General features: G+C 42.3%; 3 protein-coding genes and 1 long non-coding RNA gene across 5 annotated transcripts; 1 reads left to right on the top strand and 3 right to left on the bottom strand.

The window, feature by feature from the left end:
• Positions 1–404: 404 nt before the first annotated feature.
• Positions 405–5,783, bottom strand: LOC135485452 (uncharacterized protein Mb3657-like). Its single transcript, XM_064767465.1, has 2 exons — positions 5,526–5,783; positions 405–5,163 (listed from the first exon to the last, which is right to left on the bottom strand). Exon 2 carries the CDS (start codon positions 5,145–5,147, stop codon positions 4,047–4,049), a length of 1,101 nt encoding a protein of 366 aa, XP_064623535.1. The 5' UTR covers positions 5,148–5,163; positions 5,526–5,783; the 3' UTR covers positions 405–4,046.
• Positions 5,784–5,903: 120 nt separating this feature from the next.
• LOC135485450 (cyclic nucleotide-gated channel rod photoreceptor subunit alpha-like) lies at positions 5,904–22,218 on the bottom strand. Of its 2 annotated transcripts, XM_064767462.1 has the most exons (20): positions 21,960–22,218; positions 21,720–21,763; positions 21,245–21,443; positions 21,044–21,118; positions 20,511–20,588; positions 16,381–16,488; positions 15,123–15,228; positions 14,637–14,681; positions 13,589–13,770; positions 13,247–13,311; positions 12,396–12,474; positions 12,035–12,153; positions 9,998–10,090; positions 9,492–9,735; positions 9,186–9,298; positions 8,573–8,642; positions 8,229–8,284; positions 7,479–7,729; positions 7,082–7,176; positions 5,904–6,734 (listed from the first exon to the last, which is right to left on the bottom strand). In XM_064767462.1, the coding sequence occupies exons 1-20, from the start codon at positions 22,164–22,166 to the stop codon at positions 6,087–6,089; spliced, it is 2,877 nt and encodes a 958-aa protein (XP_064623532.1). In that variant the 5' UTR covers positions 22,167–22,218; the 3' UTR covers positions 5,904–6,086. The 2 variants fall into 2 exon arrangements, with proteins under 2 accessions (XP_064623532.1, XP_064623533.1); XM_064767463.1 differs by lacking the exon at positions 16,381–16,488.
• LOC135485451 (arylsulfatase B-like) lies at positions 10,381–13,577 on the top strand. The gene has a single exon (XM_064767464.1). It carries the CDS (start codon positions 10,457–10,459, stop codon positions 11,948–11,950), a length of 1,494 nt encoding a protein of 497 aa, XP_064623534.1. The 5' UTR covers positions 10,381–10,456; the 3' UTR covers positions 11,951–13,577.
• Positions 22,219–24,338: 2,120 nt separating the features above from the next.
• On the bottom strand, positions 24,339–26,187 carry LOC135485449 (uncharacterized). Its single transcript, XR_010446569.1, has 3 exons — positions 25,962–26,187; positions 24,892–24,950; positions 24,339–24,415 (listed from the first exon to the last, which is right to left on the bottom strand). It is a non-coding gene; the product is annotated as an uncharacterized LOC135485449 (long non-coding RNA).
• Positions 26,188–26,697: the final 510 nt, after the last annotated feature.

Genomic DNA, 26,697 nt, shown 5'->3' with positions numbered 1-26,697 from the left:
TCTCAAGACCTTGAACTGTCAAACACTTATCCTTCAGTGTTCTGGCACAGCGCGTTTGAGTCCCGTCCTAAAATAATATTCTGCATGGTAGAACGCTCCTGATTGTGTCTATCAGTTGCCAACAAAAAAAATTAAGAACGTGAATGTCTCTAAAGTTTTCACTGTTACAACTGATTTGCACACGCATGACAGGAATTGTCTGGAAGGAACGCTTTTTTCCTGTATATGTATTTAAACAGGAAATAAACGGTCTTGCGGGCAACAAAACCGCGGGCAAAGAAACGAAACTTGAGGGCAACAACTGCCAGAACTGTAAGCTATGAAACATTCCGGAGCCTCCCTCATTCGTTGGTGTGATGAAGTTCGGGGCGGCATTACGAAGCCCATAACTTGAGGGTCACGATGTATACTTTCAAACGTCCTCCATGTTGTCTCCCGTTCTATCTACAAATCATGTAAATATGTCCGACAATAAAAGTCCGTGATGGTGGTAATAACATTTTATTCTCATCAGTTATACAAAAGAAAGACATTTGCCGGTGACATGAAAGTTGTCGCGAATTACATGTAAATGCCAGACGGAAATGGTTATGAATTTTATACAAAAGATATTTTGGGTTTATCATGTTAGCAACAATAGACATCCGCTATCAGGACTATATAAAATTATAACGATATGTCTTTTTCGGATCATTGTGCATGCCGTCTGGGTCTGATTAAGATTTGAACAGGCATTCCTTATGGAGGAACTGCCAATACTGGCGAAAACAGGTAAACATCGGGGCATGGACGAACAAAACATGGACGAACTCAATACTGCATGCCAATACATGCTGTACAGGGTATGTAAGAACTATCGAATCCATATCCATACTAATATGGAATTTGAATTTTTAATAATGTGAATATATCAAAGGTATTAGTCTTTCTCTGTGTTCAGACAATAAGCCTCTTTTAAGGCCTCACAATGATTTTTTTTAATTTCGCCCATTCACGTAATGGGAGAAGACAAAAGATGGGTGATATTTGCATGTTGTGTCCTAGTCTGATGATATTAGGTATCCGGTGAATCGTCTTACTTTTGTTAGGCATGTTAAGTATAAGCTTGCATTTTTTTATTGAGAGACGCCTGTTTAGCTCTCAATTCCAATGGTTTAAGGAATTGATACCAAGTGGAGGTATTTGTTGTCTCACTAAACACTGCCGCGAGGTAGATGTATAGGAGTTAAAATGTAGGCCAAAATCGACGGGGGCAACCAGTGTTTTGGTCGAAAGGACATCTCCACCTAGCGGTGATTGGCGAGACGACCAATACCTCCAGTTCGGTGTCAACTTCTATCTTAAAACACATCAAAGTTAATGATTTTTAGGAATAATCCGCCTACAAAGAGGCAAGCCAGGTTGTCTCACCAAAGCCTCAGTGATAGTCAGAATGAGGCTTGTACATAATTCATTATAAAAATGAATCATTGTAACCAAGGTGTTTTAGAATTATTGTCAAGCTACCTGTAGGAAAGATTAATAAGTCTCTATCCGGAAAGTACGGAAAAAAATGCGTGGCGTGCATAGTTATTTATGAAGGGTCGTGTACAAAAAACCCACAATTGTACAAATTTTAGAAACTTATGCCATATAAGTTGTACATGTACATGTTTGGCGAGGAAAAAAAGGAATTTGGTTAGAATCAATCAGGTTGTTTACTCAGATTGGCGACTGTTATATAATGTTTGGTTAATATTTGGTGTTTGTATTAGAATTGAAACATTATACAACAGTTTTTGGCGATTATTTTGTTTAACCAAATATGTAATGAAAACAAAAAGCAAAGAAAAAGTACAACTTTTTTCATGGTTGGAACGATCAAGGGAGCCTTGTACTACAATAAATTGTTGGCTTGTGATTTTTTACCAGTTTGTACCGGTTTTCGTTATGATGTCAAGGAGATTGGCCTACATTTTTTTCTAACTGGCCGGTTGGAACAGGAAAAGAACATAATATGAAAATGTCACATTGGCCTTCCCCACGTGGCTTTGCTTGATTGGTGTTCCAGCCACTGTGTCGTGTTCTGTCTTATACATGAAACAGATGTGACATTGCTCAGGGCAAGTTAAGGGGTTGATTGCCACTGAATGTACATGTATATATAGTACAAACTTCTCAACTAATCTGTGATCTTATTGTACGATTGTGATGATGTATAGTATATTCTAAATGTAGCCGATTTGGAAGAAAAAGCAGTATATATTTATTCTAAGAAATGTCACAATAAATTGTACATAAATTCATGTATTTGTTGTATTCCTTCTTCCTAAAATTTCCACCATTTGAAGGAATTGGGTACTCTGCATCTGCCGCCTTCCCCGGCGACACGTTCCGGTGAAGTTCCTGAATCCTACCGTATACGCATGCATACAACAGGAATGAAGAGACAAGTGGGAACGTTTTGGGAGCAAGTCCGTGGATCACCCAATATACTTGAAGGCAAATTTTGTTAAAGGGATGCAAGTTGTTTTTCCTTAAATTTACAAAAGCTTGGTCACTGGTAAAGGCTATGTACCCCTCATGATATGGTTTTCGTTGATCACAGTCAAAGTTCATCGAGGGGCCGGACAGACCTGGTCAGGGACCTCAACCTCTTCCTTTCGAGGGATAGAAAAAACCCTGTTTATCACACGTTGCCCCTTTCCACTCTGGTTCTGTTCTGAGTTATCATAACTTCAAAATAAGGTGTGAACAATGCCATGAAAACACGCAAAACTGAACAGGTCGAGTTGTTTTGCCCTACCAATTTCTTCCTTTTTGATATTTTTCCACTTAAAGCACACTCTTGAATAAAGGTGGAGTGGAAAGGTGACTGACTGGTCAGCCGGGAGTTGGGTAATATCAGCAGCCCTTAATAACTTCGTTGGTCCTTTGAGATGATTTCCTTTTCCATACACGTTCCCTCAATTGGCAGCATATCGTTTAACAAACCTTGCTTGCTTCACATGGCCGGCGCATTACTAGCATGGGCCGATTGCCAAGCATACATTTTCTCGAGCTCGCAACACTCATGGCATCAGCATGTCGCATGCGCCGACTGCCAATCTTTCAATCAGAACTTAATCATTCGAAAAAGTGTCCGGGGTGCGCCGTCTCAGCCCTTATACCAGATTATCAAAATATGAGAAGGTTAGGCTTAATCCCCTCAATAAATGCCTAAAACGTGCGACATTGGCCCCAAGTTAATATCATATACACCCACATTGCAAAGCACGGCACGAAAAATGGGCTCTTAAGATTTTAATAAACACTTTGGGTGTGGTTACATCTGAAGTATCACAGTAGCGGATGTCTGCGACAACGCTGTACCTCGTATCAAGTATGCGTTATGACCTAGCTTATGAAAAACCTGAAAGTGGCTGAGAACACCAGAGCGTCATATTTCTCCTTTGATTCAATTCCAACGTCACAAGACCAAACGGTTTAACTTCTTGAAATTCTTTGGTAGGCTTTTCATCCCTGTTGTTTTGACAAGTTAATCCTTCACCCATTTCATGTCGTGATAATCCTACATCCGACGCAGAATGTATAAAGCTTCACTTATACAACTTCACCGGTGGACTTCTGTGGTTTAAGTCACCGATGATTGACTTTTGCATTGGCAGTTGTAAAGGGATGCATGTCAAAATTATCTTGAAGCCCAAGAAATTGTTACCGGCCCTTTTCCAAAGCAGTGACGAAACCAACCCTGGCGACCGGTGACGAGGTGGAAAGGCAAGTTGTCAAACAAGTCGACAAGTGACGCCATCTGTTCAGGGGACGTCTAGTTATCTTTGATAATGGCGAAAGCATGGTAATGTTTGTTAAAAGAGTCAAGTGAATTTAGCACCAAATTACAGTTTTTTGGTCTACTTTTACCCACGAAAATGTACATTGAGTCCAAAAAGAATTCTAAACCAATGCTACGTGTATCTGGATGATTTGGATTTAAGGAAGACGTTCTTTCTAAATGGTTGATCTTGACAGAACAGGCTATTTGCATCCGCAGCAGAAACCACGGGCTGTCAGTATTTCCAGTCAAAGTCCGATTTCGATCCTTCCGAATTGATTGCCTCGACTTCATCCAAAATGGCCGGATAGGGATAATCAAGCAGGAGGAGCTTGCGCAGGCGCGGTGAGACACGTTTCAGAACGTCTGCGTCCAAAGCTCGTTTGATGTCCTCCATTGGTCGAATATATTTTGGGAGGTATTGCAATAGAAGTCCACATCTGGAGGAATCGCTCTTGTTGGGCATGGCACAATGTTGGATGAGGCCGGGGAAGATGACGACGTCACCAGCTTTGCCTGGCGTCTGCACGCAATGTTTATAAAACGCCGCCTGGTCATGTGGGTATTCGCACTTCCGCTGGGAGTAGGGAATGACAGCGGAAGCACCATTTTCTATCGTGAAGTCATCCAGCAAAACGGTAACCTGCATGTTCATATGGAATGGGACGTTCGCCACTTTTGGGTTTGCTGGCCAATGTTTCCGTTCATAGAAATCCCAATATGGATAGTCGATGTGCGGCTCTTGGCCAGAGGCGCCTGGGAAGAGAGTATTCGAGGCTATACTCCCGAGCTGAAGATCATCTCCCAAAATGCGTTCCACGATGGCCAAGATCTTCCGATGTTGCACCATCTTCTCAAAGATCATTCCCTTATTCAGCAAATTCCATGTCCGCGCTTGAAGGTCATGTCTCGACTCGTCACTTCCCTGAAAATGTGTCGCCCGTTGGCCTTCCGTTTTGATCAAGTAGTAAATGACATCTCTAGCATGCGCGATGTCTTCTGGTGAGAAAACCTGAGGGAGCAAGAGATACCCCTGGCCTTCTGTGACTTCCTTTACAATATCCTCAACATCGTTCATGTCCGTGGCCTGGAAATCATCAGGTTTGACGGTATATTGCAAGCGCGGATCTTGCGCAAGAGTTGCCTTGCATCGTTTCGGCAGACATCGAGGGCGCTGGACGCGGAGTAATCTGACGGAGGATGTCACCCCAGCAAGGTTTACAGATGAAGAAAAACGCCTTTCTGGTTCTATTACGATGGCCTTACAGTTCTGAAAGCATTTTACTATCGACGGTTTTGAGAATAAGCGACCACGTAGTGTAAGCAGCTGTGCCATTTCGTGACCTCAGGATCTGCAAGGGAGGTTGGAAATTGGTTCAAAATCCGCAGGGCGCAAAATTAACATATCTTGTGAGGTCTATAGTACATACAATACGCGGAGATATTCCGGCCTGGCATTTGTTTCGATTTCGTGGTAGAGGTGCCTATATTGCAAATGACCAACATGCCATTATATTATGTAGCTGCCATTCCCATGTGTCTGCCAGGAGGCAGATGTAAATGTCGACATGTAGACACCATCCTACCATCTGGAGCCATTCTGAACCATCAGAGGTACTCCATCCGTAGCCTCCCCTTTCCAGGTCGGCGGAGTGGATCCAAAACCTGATGGTCAAGATGTGTGGAGCTGGTGAGCGAATAACGAAAGACTTACCTTCAAACATTTCATCTACCAAGTCCTCTCTCGTTCCTCGATGTGGTCAACTTGAGATATTTTGACCTAGATTGACATGTAGACTACTGGACGCTATGTCTCTTACGACACTGATAATAGTTTATCGATATGACTATTTATAACAACCCATATGAATACAATCGTTCTGTAACGAGATTGATTAATGGCCTACATTATCATGTACGCCGCTCCTTGAATTGTTCAAATTTGTATTCGAATTCAGAAATTTTAGATTTTGTAAATACGTATTGAATGAAAATTCTTAAAATGCCGTTGTGTACACGCAGTTTGACAACCTGTATCTTCGGGATATCGCTAAATTACTTCAAATCATGTTAATTTGATCCAGAAGGTTACACTGAATCTTAAGAAACTAGTTTGATCTTTATCAGTTGTATTGAGATCTAATTGAGTTATTCCATCGTTATATTTTACTTCTACATGGATTGACATTTACCTATTCGTGTCAGAAAGTCTAAAACCGTCAAGAGGTTTACTCCGACCTATAGCAGCGTTTTTCGTCTTTTTGAATACTGATATCTAACCGCCGTCACTATCTTCGGACGAAGAGCCACTGGAACTTTCGCTATTATTCCTAGACGTGTCGGTCAAAATACTAGCAATGTTAGCACAGTCATAACCAAACATCCCCGAACTGCCCGGGGAGATCTCACTGTTCGAGTCTGGGTCAGTGTCCTCTGCCACGCCTTGCTCCAGCGTCACGTCCGCCGGCTCCTGCTCCAAGATCCCGTTGATCGAGATCCCAGGGACGGCAACATTGCGGGTCCGGCGCCCCTGCGAAGAGTCATTTGCAACGTTGATATCATTCAATTCGGAGTCGGAAAGCTCACCATTTGTCTGATTGATACTCGGAGGACCAAGGTACGTCAAAGAGTTATCCTGGTCAGTGTAGCTATTACCATTCTCCTCCACGTTGACAGTTCCGGTGCTGCTGCGTCGAGTGGAATCCACAGCAGCAGCAATCAAAAGGTCAACATGGCCGTTTGTCTTTCTGTTGTTGTTCCTTGGGTACCGGCGCGTTCTCACGGAGGCGAGACCGTTCAACTTGTTTGTGTATCTTGGGCCGTTTTCTGGGAGGAGCAAGAAGGTCTCCAGTTCGTTGATTCTTTGTATAGCGTCCCGCAGCTCTACGTTCCTTTGCTTTAACTTCTTCTTAAGATCGTCGCACTGAGAAAATGAAAATGAGGAACATTGTACATGTAATTCATTTGTAAACAGTAAACTGCCAATTTTCGAGGTTTTTTTGTATTATTTTTGCGAATAAATAGAGCTGGATTGCAAGGGTACTTGGTCGTGTTTGGTTCAGCACGAACTATAATCCTCGTACAAGTGCGAAAAGTTTCGGTGTACTTTGAGATGAAAGAGACTTCTATTGACGGCTTCCTACAACTTAATCTGATCAACCCGGCTCCTACCTATAGCCTCTCTTTAGTGGTATCGCGAGCTTGAGGTACGACAGAAACCTGATATAACCACGATACTTAAATATTCTTATCAATACAGCAGATCCATACCTTTTCCGATAGTTGTTGTACTCTTTCCTTTGTCATCTGGCTATCAAAGGACCGCATGTCTTTGACGACCTCCTTTAGTTGTGAAAGCTCTTTACCTACAAAAGAGGAGGCATGCAGCTGACAGTCGTTGAAACACAAGTCACCAAATTATAAAGCGCTACTCAGTTGTTGAACCGTTCAAGCACTGTCCCGTCATGTTCCTTGAAGAGGGATGTTTTAAGAACCGTTTTGAATGTCGGATCGATTATGATGATAGATTATGTTCATGGCATTCCTGTACACTCTCTATCACCTTACAATGTTTTCTAACTAATAAATCAATCTGGGAGTCAACTAAGTAATCCATCATTCTCAGGCCTGAAGTAAGGACAATGAATTATTCAATTTTTTTTCTCACCAAGTTGCCTCTCTGGCCCAGCAGCGCGCTGAAAGTCATCCGATTTCAGCAGTTGCCACAAGGTGTCCTTCTTGCCCTTCATGAGCGCCGGAAGTGGCGGCGGCGGTGGCGGCGGAACTGGCTTCTCCTCCGCGGGTTTTGGCGGTGGTTTTGGGGCTTCAGTTGTTGGAGATGTAGAGCTTGATGATGGCTTGTCACCCGATGTGGAATCTGCCGTACTGGTTCGACGCACCTCCTTGTTCTTCTGCATTCTTTTGGGAGAAACAAATTGATGAGACCAAGCAACCATTTTAACGATATTTTCGACACTGTGCAGACGAATTCACCACTTTTCTCAAGCAGCGATTTGGCACTGCTTCCAGTCAGTTATAAGCCAATCAGCAGACATCTATCATCCATGTTTCGGCGTAGCACGCATGGCCATGACTATTACTGGGCTTGTGATTGGTCAACAAGTGAAATGACCTGTCACCTGACAGGAAGTCCCACATAACACTGCTCGAAGAAAGTTGCGAATGGAGCAGAATTGCTAAAACTACGATGTACATGTACGTTGGATTGTCAGAATGGGGCATTCCAGTCAAGTAGCTATCGGTTTATGTATACACTGACGGACGACAATGAATGATTGTCAGCAACAGAAGGATGAGAGTCAAATAGTAATGGACGGTACATGATTGTTACTGACAAGGTCATATTTTTCCTGTTGACTAAACTAAGGTTTTATGTACTGCACGGGTATGAATTTACCTTTCTCTGGCCTGAGCTTCCAGAATATCTTTAGCATCTGGGTATTCGACAAGAGCCTGAAATTTTAAAAGTGTTAGATATCAATAATTGCCTTTAATTAATATATTGCTCTTTTTTAAGTTTTCAATAACCATATACTTTATGGTACCATCCCCCATATGGCCGGTGTAAACATTTGAAATATCCGAGGGTAGAGTTTTCGGCAGACAAAGGATTCTTTTGTGTGCTGTCGATCTCAGAGGTATTGACGACCATGGTCTCTATAGAACCATATACCTTAATCCCTCAAGATATATTTGTCTTCATCGGTATATAACACCGATTCATTAAATACCTAAACTTACCGACATCAATTCTTTCCTGGACAAACATAGCAACTCAGAGTAACCCACTGAGCGCACATCTGCGGTTCGCCTGAAATATAAAAATTCAAATGAACTTTGCTGTAACCACAAAAGAGTTATCTTGGTGTTTGATAAAAAAATATGATATACATGATGCAGGCAATACTAAACGCAACCAGTGTCTTTCAAATAATTATTTGAAAGACTTTGATCTAGATGTGTACTCACCCAACGTAGTGCACCATGTTTCTACAGGGTGGACCTTGTCTCCACCCAGGAAAAATGTGTCTCATTTTCACGTGGTGAATACCTGATCATTTTCATAAAGGGATTGCATGAAATCAGAACACCAGACCTGATAGACAGCAGATACTGCAACAACCATACCATAACATACTGCCACAACCAGACCTGATAATACAGCATATGCTGTCACAACCAGACGTGATAATACAGCATATGCTGTCGCAACCAGACCTGATCGACAGGAGATGCTGGCACAACCAGACCTGATTTTGCTGCTAAAGTTCAGAGTTTAATTGAAGATTGTTTCTTTGTACTAAACTTTGCGATATAACATACTAATTTTGGAGGTTGAGTTCAGAGCACTTACTTGTTTTGACCAGCGTCCAATTTCAATAAGCTGATCTCGCCAAAATAGTTCCCCTCCGAGAGAGTAGCAACCACCATTTTACCAGATGGTTGACTAGGACTGTTTACCAATATCTGGAAGTGACAGGAATATGGAAGGAGATGCAATGTACACATATTTCAGAGTATAATTTAGCTATACCTGTTTAATGATAATGGTGCTGTTCTGATTTTCGAACAAAAGTAAGTTTGGCCTTCGGCCCATTATCTCAATAACATTTACTAAATGGACCATTCTGTAGCTACGCTCTTCTAAGAAACTCCTCACCTCGACTTTCCCATGGTTTATGATGTACATCTCCCTGCCAATCTCGCCGGTCCTGCAGATATGGTCCCCGGGCGAATAGATCTGTGACCGCAACTTCAGCACCAATTCATGGAGAAGCCCCTCTTCGCATTCTTCAAAGATTTTCACCTTCTTGAGCGTCTCGAGGTGAACATGGATGGCGATCTCAGAGCGGAGACGCTCTGGCAACATCTCTAACATGCTGATTTCGTCTATTGCTTGAGTGCTGAAATAGTAAATTGGCACCTCGAGAAATCTCATAAGGAATGAAAATACAAATTGTCGTAGCGTTCAAAGATTTCAAAGCGATTGGCTGGATCGCCATGGATATTCGTTGTCTCGGTGTCAAAATGTGCGTGGGTTTAGATTTACTCTGACGAACGGAATTGTTTTGTTTTATAAATAGGGACGCTCGCGGATAAACTCTTAAGAATGATACATGTAGTTTGATTAGTCTATTGTCCAATTAAATTTCAGCCTTAACGCACCGAGTCCAGCTGTAGTCAGCCCATCGTTTAACTCTGTTTTGCAGGACTTCAGGAATTCTACGATGATCCATGTAGAACTTAATCTGGTCCATCCTACAAAGGGAAAATAAATATACATTGTATACATACGAGCAATTTAATGGGTCAGCATGGGATTTTCTTCTGCTTTTCTCACCTCTTGGACAAGTAATTGAAAACCAACATATCTGTGTTTTGGCCTATTCTATCATTTGAGATAAGTACATGTATATGTACTATCGGACGTAAATAACCTACGAGATTAAGTTGAAATAGCAACGACATTGAGTTGAAATAGCAAGGTCACAGATAAGATCATTGTTTTGATCATGGTTATATTTTGTCCTACCAATAGGACATGATTGTGCAAAGCGCCAGCACTGATTTTTCTTGTTGTGACTGTGTTTGGTCCTGAGAATCTAAGCAAGTATTCAACCAAAGATGCAACTGCGGCAATTTTCAAGGGCCTTTCCAGTGTTCCTGGTCATCCTTTCTCATGTGGTCGGAGCGAAAAGACCAAATATCCTCTTTATAGTCGCAGACGATCTCGGATGGAACGACGTCGGATGGCACAACCCGGACATGCTCACTCCAAACCTGGACACACTCGCAAAACAAGGCGTCATATTGGAGAATTCGTATGTGCAGCCACTTTGTTCCCCGTCGAGGACAGCGTTCATGACTGGGATGTACCCGTTCCGTTCTGGCATGCAGCATCGAGTCATCAGGCCTCTACAGCCAAAGGGTGTCCCGACCAATTTCACATTTCTTCCCGAGAAACTGAAAGAAGTTGGCTACGCTACTCACATCGTTGGGAAATGGCACTTGGGATTCTGTAACCTTTCCTACACGCCTCTGCATCGCGGGTTCAATTCTCATTATGGTTATTATAACGGAGCGGAAGACTACTTCCTTCACGACCGGCAGTATGGGTCGTCAATCGATGGTTACGATTTCCGGGACAATTCTGAACCAGACGACGGCGCTAGGGGGACCTACTCAACATTCCTATTTGCCAAACGAGCAAGGCAGATCATCACAAATCATGATACAGGGAAGCCTCTGTTCTTGTATCTACCATTCCAAGCAGTCCATTCCCCAGTGCAAGTACCGGAAAGATTTGAATATCCATATCACAAAATAAATGACAGGACACGACGAGCATTTTCTGGTATGGTGTCCGCGTTAGATGAAGCGATTGGGAATATCACGCACGCATTGGCCTTGAAAGGGATGTTGGATGACACGGTCATTGTCTTCACAACTGATAATGGTGGCCGGACGCTTTATGGAGGTAACAACTGGCCTTTGCGGGGACAGAAATACACACTTTGGGAAGGAGGGACCAGAGGTGCTGCGTTTGTCAGCGGAGGCATCTTCAAGAAAACGATTGGAAGGATTTTCCGTGGGCTCTTCCATGCGGTAGATTGGTTCCCAACTCTCCTAGCCGTCGCGGGTCACTCGCCTGAGAACCTGACCCTGGATGGAATGAACCAGCTCGAGAGTCTGACAACGCCTTACCATCCTGGTGCGAGGAAGGAATTCGTCTACAACATCGACGACATCGACGAGAACGCCGCCATCAGGGTGGGGAACTTGAAACTGATTGTCGGCAAACCTGGTCCGGCAGACCGTGATGGTTGGACACCCGCACCAACGCTAGCAGACGACAATGAGGTAAGGTTCGCCAGGGATGAAGACGCGGGAGAAATTCACCCTGAACCGAGCAAGCGTCAGCTGTTTGACCTTGGGCGTGATCCCACTGAACACCATGACCTCTCTGAGCAGCACCCCTTCACCGTGAACGTCATGTACAAGCGTCTTCTTGAGCTGACGGCAGACTATCACTACGCCTACTACCCAGACGACGACCCTAGCGGAAATCCTCTGTACTTCAATAGAAACTGGTCGCCGGGATGGTGCGACGCGATTTGACACTTTCAAAATTTCAAAACGAAGCTTAAAGCCCAAGTCCAACAGTTGAAAAACTGAGGGTCGAATGTTTTTCATGTTTCCTACCTCGCCATGAAATCCTGCCTGGCTGCGTTCATGTTACTGATGACGTCTCCGACATTTCCCACAACGGCAGCGAACACGAACACTCCGATGAGAAAGGTGACGCCGGTGAAAACGTATTCCTGGAAGAAAGGACAAGCGGAAAAGTCAGTGACTACGAAGCGCTGTGGCCAACTGATCAAGATCGACGACGGTTAGAGGATGGAGACCTTGGTTCATAGAATTTAACATCGTCTATCTTGACAAAGAGGACAACAGTTCTTCGTGCTGATTATCGGGAGTTCATACACCGGCGTACGGGGAACATCACATTTTGTAGTACACTATTCTGATGATGCTGTAAAGAGCAGAAAAAGTTACTCACAAGTGTTGTTTCTGGATTGGCTGTGCCTCCGATTGTTGTCAATGTCATTGTCGACCAGTAAAGTGAACGGATGTATTTACTGAAAGAAAATAACCAAAATCTTAGAGGCGGCAAGCAACCTTGGAAGGGAAAAAACAAAAAGAAACGCCATTGAATTGGAGAACTCCGGCACCAAAATCACGCATTTCATTGTCAGATCCAATACTCTAGCAGATAACATTTCCTCAAATTAGGCTATACACAAGCAGAAAATAATGATAATCGGTATTTTTCTTCATGATGCCATCTCCAAAATATTGCTTGCCGCCACCATTTTGGTTGTGCCCACGTGACCATAGTAACTTACGAGATCTGATCGTGGTACTGGAGTTTCTCCAATGGTTGTCAGTGTCATCATTGACCAGTACATGCATAACACGTACCTTCTGCAAAAGGTCAAAGGAGATAATGGCAAGGTTAACACCGGGGGTTGAAATAAGTCTCAACCTCAGAAAAAAAATGGTTGAAAAATTGAAGTGAAGCTAAAGTGACTCCATTTTGCCAATCTCAGGCACACCAAAACTCTATCAAACACCAAAAATCGGACTCTAACTGTTCGGAGGCCATGCAGACCAAAGATATCAATGTCTTCCGATTAATACTTTTACAATTTTGTGTGTTTTGGATGAGTTCTGGTGTTTCTTTGATTTGCAAAATGGAGTCACTACACATGTAGTTTCACCTTAAATAGTGTATCTTGAACTTGGTCTACTGTTATCTGAATGATTGTTGGATCAAAGCAGCTTGGAAAATACATTGTAGTTCTCTCAACAGGATTTACTCATACCTTCGAAAATAGGATTTACTCATACCTTCGAAAATGTTGATCTTCTGTTTTATTCGGAAATACCCAGTCATTGATACCAAGGCCTTCATACTGAAATCGAGAATCAGCCATAAGTTATCTCTACTCTCTTACTTCTTCTTTTTCTTCTCCATCGGAGGCCTACGCCAACGTCTTGAAGATTATTAGAACTGGTCATGTACCCATTTCATGGGTACTCTAACCATCGTACGAAATAGCATTTACATCTTATAGTGAGGTCGTGCATCACTCCATGGCAATACTGACTTACGACGTATTTTGAACACAAATTCTTCGTATTTGTGCATGTGGTATGTTCGATTACAAAATATTCTTAATCAACACTTACACTTGATACCATGTAGTAGAAACAGGCGATCCAATGTATAACCACGGACAGGTAGAGAGTGAGTTTGAAAGCTCTCACGGTATTGGGGTTGCTGGTTCGACTGTCCGTCACCTCGAAACACTTGGTCATAGTGTGGAACTTAATGAGGCGTGGGAGTCGGACGATGGGCACGTAGATGTCGGCTGCAACACAGTGATTGTTATTTAGACTTTAAAACAACAATTCTCTCGTGTCTAATGCTTTGTGCAATTGCTTTGGCAGTGGCCGTTGCAGTGGTAGTTTGTGACTAATGCTTTGTACAATTGCTTTGGCAGTGGTAGTTGCAGTGGTAGTTTGTGACTAATGCTTTGTGCAATTGCTTTGGCAGTGGAAGTTGCAGTGGTAGTTTGTGACTAATGCTTTGTACAATTGCTTTTGCAGTGGTAGTTTGTGACTAATGCTTTGTGCAATTGCTTTGGCAGTGGTAGTTGCAGTGGTAGTTTGTGACCAATGCTTTGTACAATTGCTTTGGCAGTGGTAGTTGCAGTGGTAGTTTGTGACTAATGCTTTGTGCAATTGCTTTGGCAGTGGAAGTTGCAGAGGTAGTTTGTGAGATTTTCGATCGTATCGCTGAACCGGAAAGGCAAAATTCTTAATCACAAGGACCGGTCCTGCAGATTTCACGAAGGTGCACTTTTACTAGGTGAGGCAACACGTATTAAATGGTCACTGTCTACAAAGTGAAAGCCGGTGTGAGGCAGTGTAGAGTGATTGGTCTCCCTTGCGATGATGATGTTCATTGGTCTCTCCTGTGCATGTAAACCCTTTGTTTCATAAACATACACATGTAGAACGTCACTACTGTGTTTTTGCTAGCATTTTCATCACTCACTGCCGTTCTGCCTCTCCTACCACGGCCGCTATTTAGATAGGAAATTGATAGTTTGTGGTGATATTATATTTACGGCTACTTCGATTCGGATATTGCTCTCATGATAAGGCTATGGCGTTGCCGATAAGAGTTTGCGCACACTCATAAAAATGTACACGAATTCAGCTTAATACTCACATTCGTCTATTTCACCGATGTCCACAATAGCGCTGTCTGTCAGTTCTGAAACGGAAATTGATTTGAAAAGATGGAAATTCGTCTTTCTCGTCGGCTATATTTGTCATCTTGACCCGCAATGTTTTGAGATCGCTAAATCACTTTGTAGAGCTCGAACGCATGAGAGTCAGGATGATAATTTGTATGAATATTCATCAACACGCTTCTATTGTACCGGATCTCGATTTGTACCATCACTGCTCAACTAGAGTGATAGGCATTTCATCAAATATATGCCTGTTGTAGATAATTTTTAGCTCCGTCTTATGCTTAAGAATGCACTTAGCATGACTACATTTACTTCAGTGTTTTGCACTTCAACACCATTTGTGCAATAAGGTATAGATGCATTGTCTATGTACATTTACCTGTAATGACTCGGAGTGGATGAAAAATTTCATAAATGTGACAAAAGAATTGAATACCCTTAAAGAACGAAAATCTCACCAGCTATGAATGTGGCTATAGTTCCAACTGGAGCAATCGAAATCATATCTTTAACAAATTCTGGCTTTCTTCTGTAATTGCGACTTAATTTCACTGGGTCTAACACCTACAAACGAAAGGCAAATAACATGATGTATCTTGCAAAGTCAAGGGACTTTGTAATGAAATTAAAATGCGTGGATACCGTGCAGTTGCATGCGTGGTTCTTTCTTCCAGCCTTCCGTCATCTTCAAAGTGAGTAATGATACGCCATCCGCGAACTTAAAAGGTCCGTGTCGGATTCATAAAGCTCAACCTGTTTTACAATCATGAATCCATTCGTGAGCTAATCTAGCCAAGTAGCGTACAGTATGTTTATTTGCCCTCGCGGGTTTAGGCCTAACGACCACCTTGAAAGGTGTTTCGTGGGATCGTCGTTTTCAAATTTGCGCAGATAATCCTTTGACGGTAGAACAATGGGAATTTCAGCTTAGGGTGAGCGGGCTTTGTTTGAAGACAGTGAACCGTGTAATGGGCTAGGCCTGAATACTTCAACTGCGTAGTACAATTTGTAAGGAGCAAAATAACGTAATAAGCTACTTGTATGACTCAGAATATTGAATTTCAATATCTAACGAATGTAGTACATAGGCAGCTGGGACAGGTCTAAAGTACAAATGCCCTACAGAACACGAGCATAATGTATTAAATCTGTTTGAGCTGCGAATGTATTCATCAACCTGTATAGGACAGGAATTTATAAATGCGAAACTGAAATGGCCGGTCCCCGCGGATACAGGTATAGATATTATACCAAGCAACTGGAGCTCAGCTCTCAGCTTTCGTCGAACTTGATGTGCGTTTTTGGGCACGCACTTGTCCTTTTCTTCAAACTTGACCGGGATTCAACACCTTTGTTGACACCAACCCAAAATCGACCGCATTCTAGATTCATAGATCGGGTGACTGTCAGCAAGAGCTGTTGACCTAGCTGGTCATTAGCATGAAATCAAACCATTCGGACGCTGACGTTCCTCCAGCCTTGGCATGACAAGTTAGGGCAAATGTTGAATTAAAAACGTTTCTATGACACCATAGCTACAAACTATATCAAGTGGTCGGAAAAACCGGAGTGCCATTCACAGTAATTCTACCCAAGCTACATCAACGAGCTCATAGACGATGTCACGGATACACCTTTGTTCCTTTCTTTTATGTGCTTTAGGTCCGTGTTGATTTTGATTTTGGTCTGTAGGAGCAAGCCGGTAAAAGGACCTACCAGAATACCGTTCTCGAGAAAAGCTGTTCGAAGTTGGACAGCAACGTCCAGGAGATATGCTATATCACATGCGTAGTCGAGGTAGAAGAAGATCCTCTGGTTGAGAGGCTGAAAGTATAATTAAGTCGGCGATCGATGCAATAAAGTTTATGAGATCTGCCTCCCAACCTGACTAACAAATGTAACTAAAATCAACTTGCCGAACCCGTGGTTCCAAGACTGGGCGCTATTCCCCAAGAAGCAAATACATGTAACTACGTCGAATTTAAGCCCGTTAGACGCATATATTTGGTACATTTACATGCACTTGAATGTCAAACTGTTTATGTTTTAGGGTCGATGCTTCTCCCACGTTTTCCAAGATCGCAGCAAAGTGGTTGCTGTGGCGGCACCCTTTTACCAAATTTCTGGATCCTTCACGACTTATGTGACAACAAACGGTTTTGCGTTAACAGACATTGGCCGTTACTGTGAACGGAGTGTTCATTCGGCGATTCCTGTCACAGAAAAACTAAAAAACTTCCCAATTCTTTTCCCAACGATGACGAAAACGTAAAATTTTGTGGAAGTATTTATCAAGGAGAAAACTAAGGTTGTCTTAACGATACAAACTACAGTTTCGGGTTCAACATAAAGGTAAGGTTCCACTTCCTTCATGTATCGAAAATCATCATAGGCGTAGAACAAAAAGGTAGGTACCCTCGAAACAATTGAAATAATTGCAATAACCATGATGCTTTTCGTCAATTCATTGGCGGCCATATTGTTCTTTCCATTTTGTTTGTCACGTGGTGCGTGCGCATTCTTTCCAGTGGCGTCGATAAGGAAACCAATAGTTGTTATTGGAACGATGTAAGAAAAGATATACACCGCCAACTTTCCATAAGCCATCTTGTACAGCCAATCATCGTCCATCCCCAAACCCGCCGGCAGCTCTTTGAACCTGTCGCCACAAGGGTCAAAGGGATAGGCGGGTTCGTTGAGGAACAAAGGAGGGCAATGGTAAATGAAACTGCTCAGGGCTAAAGCGGCCATGGCAATCCACGCTCTGTGGGTAGAGATTGGTTTCTGCTTGCATACGGAATAGTATCTCTCTGTTGTCAGAATCACCACCATGTAGACTGAAAATGTTGTCAGCCACCAGTTGAGGAGATCAATGCCGATGTAACACGTGACATACAACTGCATGTAATCATGAAACACACCAAAAGCATTGTACACTTCCCTGACAGTGTAACGCACGACGAATGCGAGAAGGTTTAAAGAGTCCGAAATACATACAGCTTGAGTCAGCAAGCGGGCCACAGGAAAGGGTGCCGCCCACCTTCGAATAAGGATGAAACATGATCCATTTCCCACCAGTCCTATAACTGTTAGAACAAGAGTCAAGGGAACAGCGGCGACGAATGTTGCAATGTCCTCATTGGATTTGAGGTACGTTGGCCTAAAAGTATAATTGTATGCTCCGCACCGAATCTCCGATGCAGTGGGGTGTCCCATTTTGACTTAATAAAAGCAACTCGCAAGAAACTTTACAGGAAGTCTTACTAAATCAGTGACGCCTTTTGATTGGTTCCTAGTCAATGACCACAGTGATGCAGAATAAGGATATCTGATTGGACCGACGACCCTACTTGCGGAAACCTCATGTAGCGTACAGATAGTTCTTCCTCCACATCTCAAAATGTTCAAACGTTTTCGCCGATCGACACACGTCGACAAAGAAACAGTTTGCACCTACAATCAAAGTGAACAGTCAGTATACATCAGTGTAAATGGAAGGTGGAGTCATAAAGAAACAAAATACACTTCATTTCATTTCTTTATGGCACGGCTTCTGAAAGGGGATGCACAGAACTCTTATCCCACATTTTCTGTTCAGCGGCAGGCTCCTGACAACCGCGTCATTTCAGTATCTGTTGTCATACGCCGCTTGCTTCAACTACTGGCTTCGCTCGCAACTGAAAACTGCACGGAGCTTCTGCCTGAATCGTTTCCCAGTTATGATGTAGATGTAAAAGTTGACAAAGGAGTTTAGGCTTGTGAAACAATACCAGGGAATCTTCAAACCATTTAGCATCTCCTCATTGAACAATGTCCCCGTTTCGTCGCGCGTGCGTTCGTTGATGTTCTGGCACATGTCGCTGAAGAAGGCTGGCATTTGAAATATCATGAACATGATGACGATTAGGACAACACGCCGTGTTATTTCAGTGGATTCTTTGTCCTGTTTTGAGCGGGACGCTCGCTTTGCAGATTTCTTTAAAGATGAGATCAAATGGGCGTTCAGGACAATCAGTAGTAACAGGGGGACTATGGATATGAATATGTAGTACATTGATATTTCAAATATCAAACTTTGGTACGCATTTGGCCAGAAGTCGGCGAACCATGTGTCGGAATAACTGTCAAAACAGGGTCCGTAATACATGCCAAACGTATTTGCGAAGGTCGTAGGATATTGAAGTGCGAAGTTAAAACAGGCTGCAAACGCGACAGACAGACGGGCATTTCGCATTGTGCAGACTGAAGGGGCGTGTAATGGCTTACAAATTGCGATATATCGTTCGATTGTGACGATAGTCACGATATGTACTGCCAAGCCGTTCACACACCAAGCAAATGCGTAAATGTATTTTCCGTAGTATTGGAAATACTCGACATAGGGTTCGATGGCCCAGAAAGCCATATACCTGTAGAGGGCTTCAAACGTGTAGAGAAAGGGGAACGCGAGGAGAACCAATGTATCGACCACTGCTAGTGTACGGAATAGGAGTCGAATCGAGGAAGCATCCATTTCCCGACCCAGAATCACAAAGGAGATGCCGTTGGTGAAGGTTCCCGAGACCGAGACGAATAGTTGCAACGGTACCATGATCATGAAGGCGGGCATTTGAGCCTTACTTTTCGGGTTGTCGATGATATTGTACCACCAACACTCGCGGGGGCCTGCTGTTCTCAAAGTTGATGTATCCAGACCGGTCTCATTGCTCAAAGGAACAGTCGCTGCCATGTTAAGATTCGTGCACAGAATGAAAAGCAGATCAAGAACGTTTGTGTTCCCTCTGGTCACAGGTGGAGATTTATTACCAGGGGACTGTATACTCCGCCCTTGATCCTCAGCATCGACCATGCAACGACTTGTTGATTTGAATGTTCCGGCTCAATATGACTCTATGTACTGACGATCATGTTCATAATTATATTCTGCTTGTTTTTTTCTCGATGTTGTGGCTTTGACATCTGAGTACATGCTGTTGGCGTGCTCTGTGATGTTACGTGTAAGGTGACACAACGCCTATATTATGATTTATTGGCCCCAAGAGATGGCCCCGAGTGCACATTCGTATGATTTGCCAGAATTTCCACAGATTATAGTTATTCTGTCAGGATTTTCTGCTAGGAGTTTGATGGTGTTATATACAACTAGCTTATTAAATATAGGGTCCAAACTGCCTTCTCGCCAGGTGCCTGGCATGAGAGATAGGAGTTTGGAAGTAAAGAGTGTCTCATAAGCCAAAGCTGGCTGGCCCTTTCATAAGAGGTAACACAATTCTTTACTTATACATGTATCTTATACAGATTACAATATTTAAAAGTATTGCGAGATATAATAGCAATCCGCGAAGATGACGTCACTGCAGCTGCTGCCCTCTATTTCCCCATCGCTGAATTACAGGCAATGTCGGACAAACATGCGGTTTCGTAATGGATTCAGGCTTTCTAACTGGGGCAGTCAGATTCAATCTGGCACATGTCCGAGTGTTGGAAATACTACATAATTGTTCTGAATATTTCTCTCTCTGACTCTATGGTATCATTCATGCTAAAAACAATGCAGGGTCAAAGATAATTGACTTTGAAATAAGCTCAAATGCGTAGAAATAAGTGTCGATGTCCGACTGTCACGTGACTAAAACGTCATCATTATCTTATTCAAATGACCTTGTGAGCTATAAATAGTAACGTCGCGGAATGCTATTGCATCCATTTTTGTTGACCACCATGTCTTCAGTAGCTCTGTCTACCAGCCAGGCGGCTTTGGAGGAGTGGTTCATGTCTGATATACACCCGATGAAGTGTCACGATATAAATGGGATTTAAACGAAATAAGATTTTATGTCACTTACATCTTCTCGCATCTCTGTGAATCCTATCCGGAGAATGATAATCCAGCAGTTATAGATGACTGCTACTGTTATGATGCACTGCAGTGATAAGACATCGGTGAATTGATGTAGAATTAGTTTTTCAAAACACCGTCTATTCCTCAGAATCTTGCTTAAATCTTTTTGGAAATTATGAGATTACTATAATATTCAAGAATTCAGTAGGTCTTTTTTCAATTGTTGCTAAAATATACCGTATATTCATTGAAAAGATAGAGGCGCATAACGAAATCTCATTTAAAATCATCTTATAGCTCGAAACGCGGTCAGGCACAGTACCATTCAAGATTCAAGATAGCTTATAAGCAAACAGTTCACTATGACGTATTCACTGTCTTACAAAAGTGTTTAGGCTACTTGTAACTTAACCAAGGCGCCGTACCAGAGGACAGGAGAAATGTACAACTATAGTTGTGGTAGAAGAAGAAAAAGAAGAAGAAGAAGAAGAAGAAGAAGAAGAAGAAGAAGGAGAAGCAAAACCCTACGTTACTTACCAGCCAGTAATAAGCAACATCACCATCCGGGTCGAATACAAAATCGCTGGAGTGCAGAGTAGTGTCTTCTTCTTCCTTGAAAAGCGATAAATTATAATTGTTATTTTTGCGGTAGGCATAAGAACAACAAATAAGCATAATAAGACACTTCTTGGTGATACCATTACATTGTTTGATATATAGGTTGTTCATCAAACTCACCCTCTTAGCACTGAGCATGAGTTCATCGTCTTCTTCATCGTCTTCCGATTCTGCCTTGTCAATAGACGGCGCAACCGGCATCACCGATTTCGCTGAGTCATCTGTCGCTTGCGCCGGTTCTTTCTCAGCCTCCTTGCTCTTCTCTCCATCTTCTGATTCCGACTTCACTATGGCTGCTCTCTTCAATTGGCCCATCCGACTAGCAAAACAAAAATTTTGAATTTTACCTTTGAAAGTCGCCAAATGCTCGATGAGTAGTAGAAATAATATGCAAGACTCCTACGTAAAGTGAAGTCCTGATAACAACACATTGTTCAAGACTATCATGCATATCATATGCCAAGATTTCGAAAAACAAATTCAAGGTTTCATGACATCTTAAGAAATTTCTTGATCCATTTCAACAATGCCGCTTAAAGGGTATTTGTCGCCCCCCGATCCCCAGCCTACGCCCATAAAAAAATAATTTACTTACGCCACAGCACTGACCATCATTTTGCTTGTAGCAGCCCCTTTTGCCTGAAGAAGGAAAAGAAGTATTCTTGAAAGCGAGCTACGCCCTTATATAATCGGTATTCAAATGAACCATCGTTCCTATACAAGGGAAGGAATGCTTAAAGTCTTCGTCAGTGGTTGTACCTTGGGGTTTTGCTTTGGGGAAACTAAAGAATGGAATGCTCATGATACTACATGTATTGGTAGATTTGTCACTCACCGGAGTTACCACTTCTTTCTCCTTTTCCGTTTTATCCTCATCTTCCTCAAGTATGGTATCTATACTGTCGCTTCGTTCACCAACACGGGCAGATTTCATCAGTCCTCGTCTGAACCTCGAAGTACTTTGAGAAGAACCGGAGAAACTCGCAGCTGTGGTAGCGCAGTCCGGCCTTATCGCGGGCGCATCACTCGCACTATGGTACATTCCGCGCGTACTCCTTGTCGTCTTTTAATCACATCAATGTTGAGACAGAGCAGAAATCTTTGGCAATCCGTTATCATTGGTGCCTAACCCAAGCAGAGCTTTAAACTCAATATTTTGAACCCATTGATCGGCCTCTGTATTGATTTTGCGTTATCATAGGGCGCCAGCACCCTGCATCAACGATTGGCGGCATTTTATCCATCGGACTTAATCACACCAAGTAGTTCTCAATACCAATCGATTACTGGATTTATTCAAGTCAATTGCAAAAAAATTACCTGATTGTTGATAACAGCTTGAAGATTTCTGCGACATCCGCCACGTGAAAGGAAATCCATTTCGCGCGACCATCTCTTTCGATTGGCTCATTAGGGTTAGTTGTCCTCGCCGCCTAAGGCTTATCGACCGCCATGAAAGCTGTTTCACTGGGTAGATGTTATCAAGATTTGCCCTGATAACTCTTTGTTATAAGACAGTTTACTGTACTACAGCGGGAATTTATAGGGGAATTTGAGACAATAGATTTTGTAACCTGGTTTCACTTTCGTGATCGAGCCATTTAAGGCATTTATGAAAGGGGTCTAACTTCAAATATCAGTTATACTCCAGATGTATTTGCTGTACAGAAATTGCGAGTGCTCATTTCCCATAACGTTTACATGATGTTCAGAGAGGGATCGTGTTCAACTGAAAACGTGGAACGTTGAGTAACCTTGGAGCCGTAAATTCGTCCGTGGAATTCATTGTTCGTATTAAGGACTATACACAAATGAAATAAACTATATTTTGTTTTGGCTGTGCCCGTTTTATTTTTGCTTAGAAAAGTGGACTTGGTAGTATACCCTGTATAGACAAGTACATAAACATACAAACTGTGTAAAGACAAGATCAGTTCCATATCTATTTTTTTTTCTCTTGGGCAAAACGGGACATTGTCTTTCATGATTACAAAGTACATGTAGCTGGATTATTGACAAAATCCTATTATTAAATTTTTTCCGACTGCTAGATTCGAAAACGATTTCTGCAGATCCGAGTTGGCTAAAAGTGGCTATCGACCTGCATGATATTCACAAACCATGTCCAAAACTGCCTCGCAACACTGGCGACAATCGTTATTAGAGATCAGCATTAGTCAATACTGCAGGTGGTGGCGCATTGTGGTAGGCAGAGGTATCCTCCTGGTCTGGTAAATCCAATACAAAGCCCAAGTTGTCCCTTTAAGTCTTTAACACTACAGATATTTAGTCCCATTCGATACTTGGTCAACTGTGCTATATGCTTTCGATATCGAGTCAAGTGAGAAGAATACGAGGGCGAGATTCCAATTGCTGTGACGTGAGAAAATTGCAATATTCTACGCCAACGCCGGACGAAATTGCACTATTCAACCTAGTTACAGTTCTCTCAACACTGTGAATATATTCCAATGTTCACTCAGTCCTCAGCGAAGGAGGTTGGTCTCGCAGGTTTGTAAAGCTTCCTCAGTGAAAGTGGAGCGCCGTATTTAACATTCCGATCCGAAGGTCTCACTTTTTCGTTTCTCTGCTTCATGTCCTTTATCATCGTCTTCAGCGCTCTCTCTCGGGAACTGATGGTTGTCTTTATACTGGTCGCTTCCGGCTTAAGTTCCGGGGTGGGGTTCCTAACTCTGCCCTCCAAGAGCCGAGCTCGGGGCGAGAGATTTTTATCAGCGTCCAACTCTCTGAAACTGTTGTAAGTCTCGGGGATACAGCAGGGAAAATGTTTACAAGACCCTTCGAATGCTCCAAATCTACATCCGTCGATGGTTTCGGACTTTCCGAGGGCAGCCTGTAATTCTAACTCCAAGTCCACTCCGCTCATGTAGGTGTCAGGACGTGATGGCATATCCATACTGAACTCACTTAAACCGGAGCTGAATCCTGAATACGGTCTACTGTCGGCAGTAAACCCGTCTGAAGTAGGCCTCGTTGCTGGTGTAGCACTGCAATCATCTAAAGCTATGCCGTACACTTGTATCTGCATATTCTTGATATCGTTGTCAAGAATTCCTGCCCTTTTCAGCCTGTCATAATCAATGCATTCTAACTTGTGGTCAAGCAGTTTCTGTTCCTGCCTGTTCTTATGACGCACGCGCACTGTGGACTTTTTATTCTTCTCGGCCAAAACCTCGTCCCTATTAGTCATCTTACTTCACTTTTTTTGATTTGTCAACAATTTAATTTGTTTTTATTTGCGGCAAGCCTTGTTTCCCTCTCACCAAATCCCTAGAAAGAAAATATAAGATCATTCTGACATTTTTCATAACTTATTTGCTCTTCGCGATGACATATATCTGGCACATGCATATCCAAAACAAGCAGTTATCGCCGTTAACCAAACAATTTTAAATTGAATAATCCCGTGTCTATGGTTTAGACAGCTTAATAGCTTAATAGCCTCTTGGGGTCATATTTCTTTCGGCCAATATTGTAACACTAAATACAATATTCGCATTAGTATTAGTTCTTTCTTCACATGATACTATGCTGACAAGCCTTGGCTTTTTAAGTACCCCTTAAGCTAATATAGCCTTAACCTCAACAACAGCAGACAAAACATTCTCCCATGAAAAAGAATACGACCATTAATTTCAAAAGAACAAAAGCGTTCAAGGCAAATGAATATGACAGTTTCTAATTTGAATTAAAAACGTTTTCAGTTATGTGAGGTGGCTAAATTCGGGCAAAAATCTTGATCATACCTGGTGTTTGCGTGTACTACTTAGATCGAGAACATCGGCTGTCTACTCTCATATCACAACTGCAATTAGAATACAGTGTATATGAGAAAGCTTGTCACACTAGCAGGTATACTAACCAACCAACTCATTTAAAATTAATGACTATTGACTTAACTTACGTCAGTGAGATCAACAAATTGAACGTGTCAGTTCAACTGTAGAACCTTAGAAACACAGACATCATCGATATTGGTAACAGTACGTTGCTATTAGGAAAGGATATTATCAATATTGACAGAGCGTTTTGAAAAGCAGACAGACATGCCTCAAGGGCAAGACATGGACAAGTCTGCGAAATTAGAAAATGATAAATCATCAACACTGACAGAAGGTGTTGGAAAGAAGACAGATGATTCCAGCTGTCGCCCGCTGAATGATTCTCTCGATATATTCCCACTATTACCAGTCATGGAGGCCCGTTTTGCGAGTTGTCGCCAACTCGGGCGACAACCCCTGGAAAATTTCGATTCGACTTTATGCACGGCGAAAATCTGCACGTAAAAAAGTGCGATATCTCACTAAATCTTACCGCCCCGCCCCGATTGGCAAGTACATGTATACCAAAATAGTCGTCATTTAGCTGATTGTGATAAAAACTGAGGCGTGGGTAGGAAAATACAATGTATGTGAGGCAATGAACTGATGGCACCGGTCACTGAACTGATTAAACTCTTGGCTTAAAGAATAGTGTCCATTTTCTAATTGAAATCTCACCCATCATACGGGAGTGTGCCAAATTACGGTAAATGACATTACGAGTATTCGACCTACTTTTTTTAGACGATGGGCTAAATTTCTGAAATATTGGTCGGAGTTAATTAAACGCAAATGAAAAACTGACAGAATTCGTTGGAGTATTGATGCTGTTATCAGAGCACCTTAGAGCGTGGAGGAGGACGGGCATAAGGGGACTACTCCACTTTTGTCAGATGAGAAACAAAGGTCAATGGTAATATAGAGTAAAACACATTCAGCACCACAAGTTAGTCTTGGAAAAGAAAATCTTGGTGTATCATAAAAGGTTTACTTACGATGACCCGAAGTCCAACAACACGACAGACAAGACGTCCAATATACTGTTAAACAAACTTGACGGTAAAAGAAGGTATAACCTATATACTGTTTACATACTCTTAATACTATTAAGCCAAACAGTATGATAGGCCTAAGGCAATGATGGGTCTCTTCGGCAAGTATTGAATTGTCTACTGCTCGGTGAGCCGATAGGAACATAAAAAGCGCTTCCTGTCAAAAATGCCAAAACAACTGTACAAAATTGTCGAAAATGTGCTATTGCGGTGTTCCTTGTTGGATTAAAACACACCACGTTTTATTTCATGCTGAATATTTGCAGATGGTCTGCATTTTCATTACAAATGCATGGCTTACTACGTCCTAGCTATTTGGAGGACACCAACAAAACTGTTTAGATATTTCAGGTCAACCTGAATTATCTAATAAAGAAGTATATACCATGCGTAGCGGCCCCCGACGGATACAATGCCGATTGGTAGATGTGATTCTTAAAGGCCAACGCCGTTCGTAGTTATCATCGCACGCAAATTTGCCGAAACCTTGCATTTGTAGTATTTGAACTTTGTTAAACATTGTTTAACATTTTAAACATTGTTTATTTTATTGTTTATTCTATTTTACACATTGTTTGAATTCATATTCAGTACGTACTTACAAAACAAGACATCTTCAAATTCAAGTTAAATTTTCAAATTCTTAGACGTACGAAGTAGACCTTAAGCCAGGACTGCC

This window comes from Lineus longissimus, chromosome 3 (genome assembly GCF_910592395.1).
Source record: "Lineus longissimus chromosome 3, tnLinLong1.2, whole genome shotgun sequence".
NCBI classification, from domain to species: Eukaryota; Metazoa; Nemertea; class Pilidiophora; order Heteronemertea; family Lineidae; genus Lineus; species Lineus longissimus.
Note: the sequence above shows the minus strand (reverse complement) of the source record. Positions and strands in the feature narration are given on the sequence as shown.

Bases quoted from the DNA above. Each gene is read 5' to 3' on its own strand.
- LOC135485452 (XM_064767465.1), bottom strand. From the start codon at position 5,147: ATGGCACAGCTGCTTACACTACGTGGTCGCTTATTCTCAAAACCGTCG.
- LOC135485451 (XM_064767464.1), top strand. From the start codon at position 10,457: ATGCAACTGCGGCAATTTTCAAGGGCCTTTCCAGTGTTCCTGGTCATC.
- LOC135485450 (XM_064767462.1), bottom strand. From the start codon at position 22,166: ATGTACCATAGTGCGAGTGATGCGCCCGCGATAAGGCCGGACTGCGCT. The intron at 14,682-15,122 runs GTGAGATTTTCG...TTTCCGTTTCAG, and splicing joins TATAGCCACATTCATAGCTG to AACTGACAGACAGCGCTATT. The intron at 8,285-8,572 runs GTAAGTTTAGGT...TTAAAATTTCAG, and splicing joins CCAGGAAAGAATTGATGTCG to GCTCTTGTCGAATACCCAGA.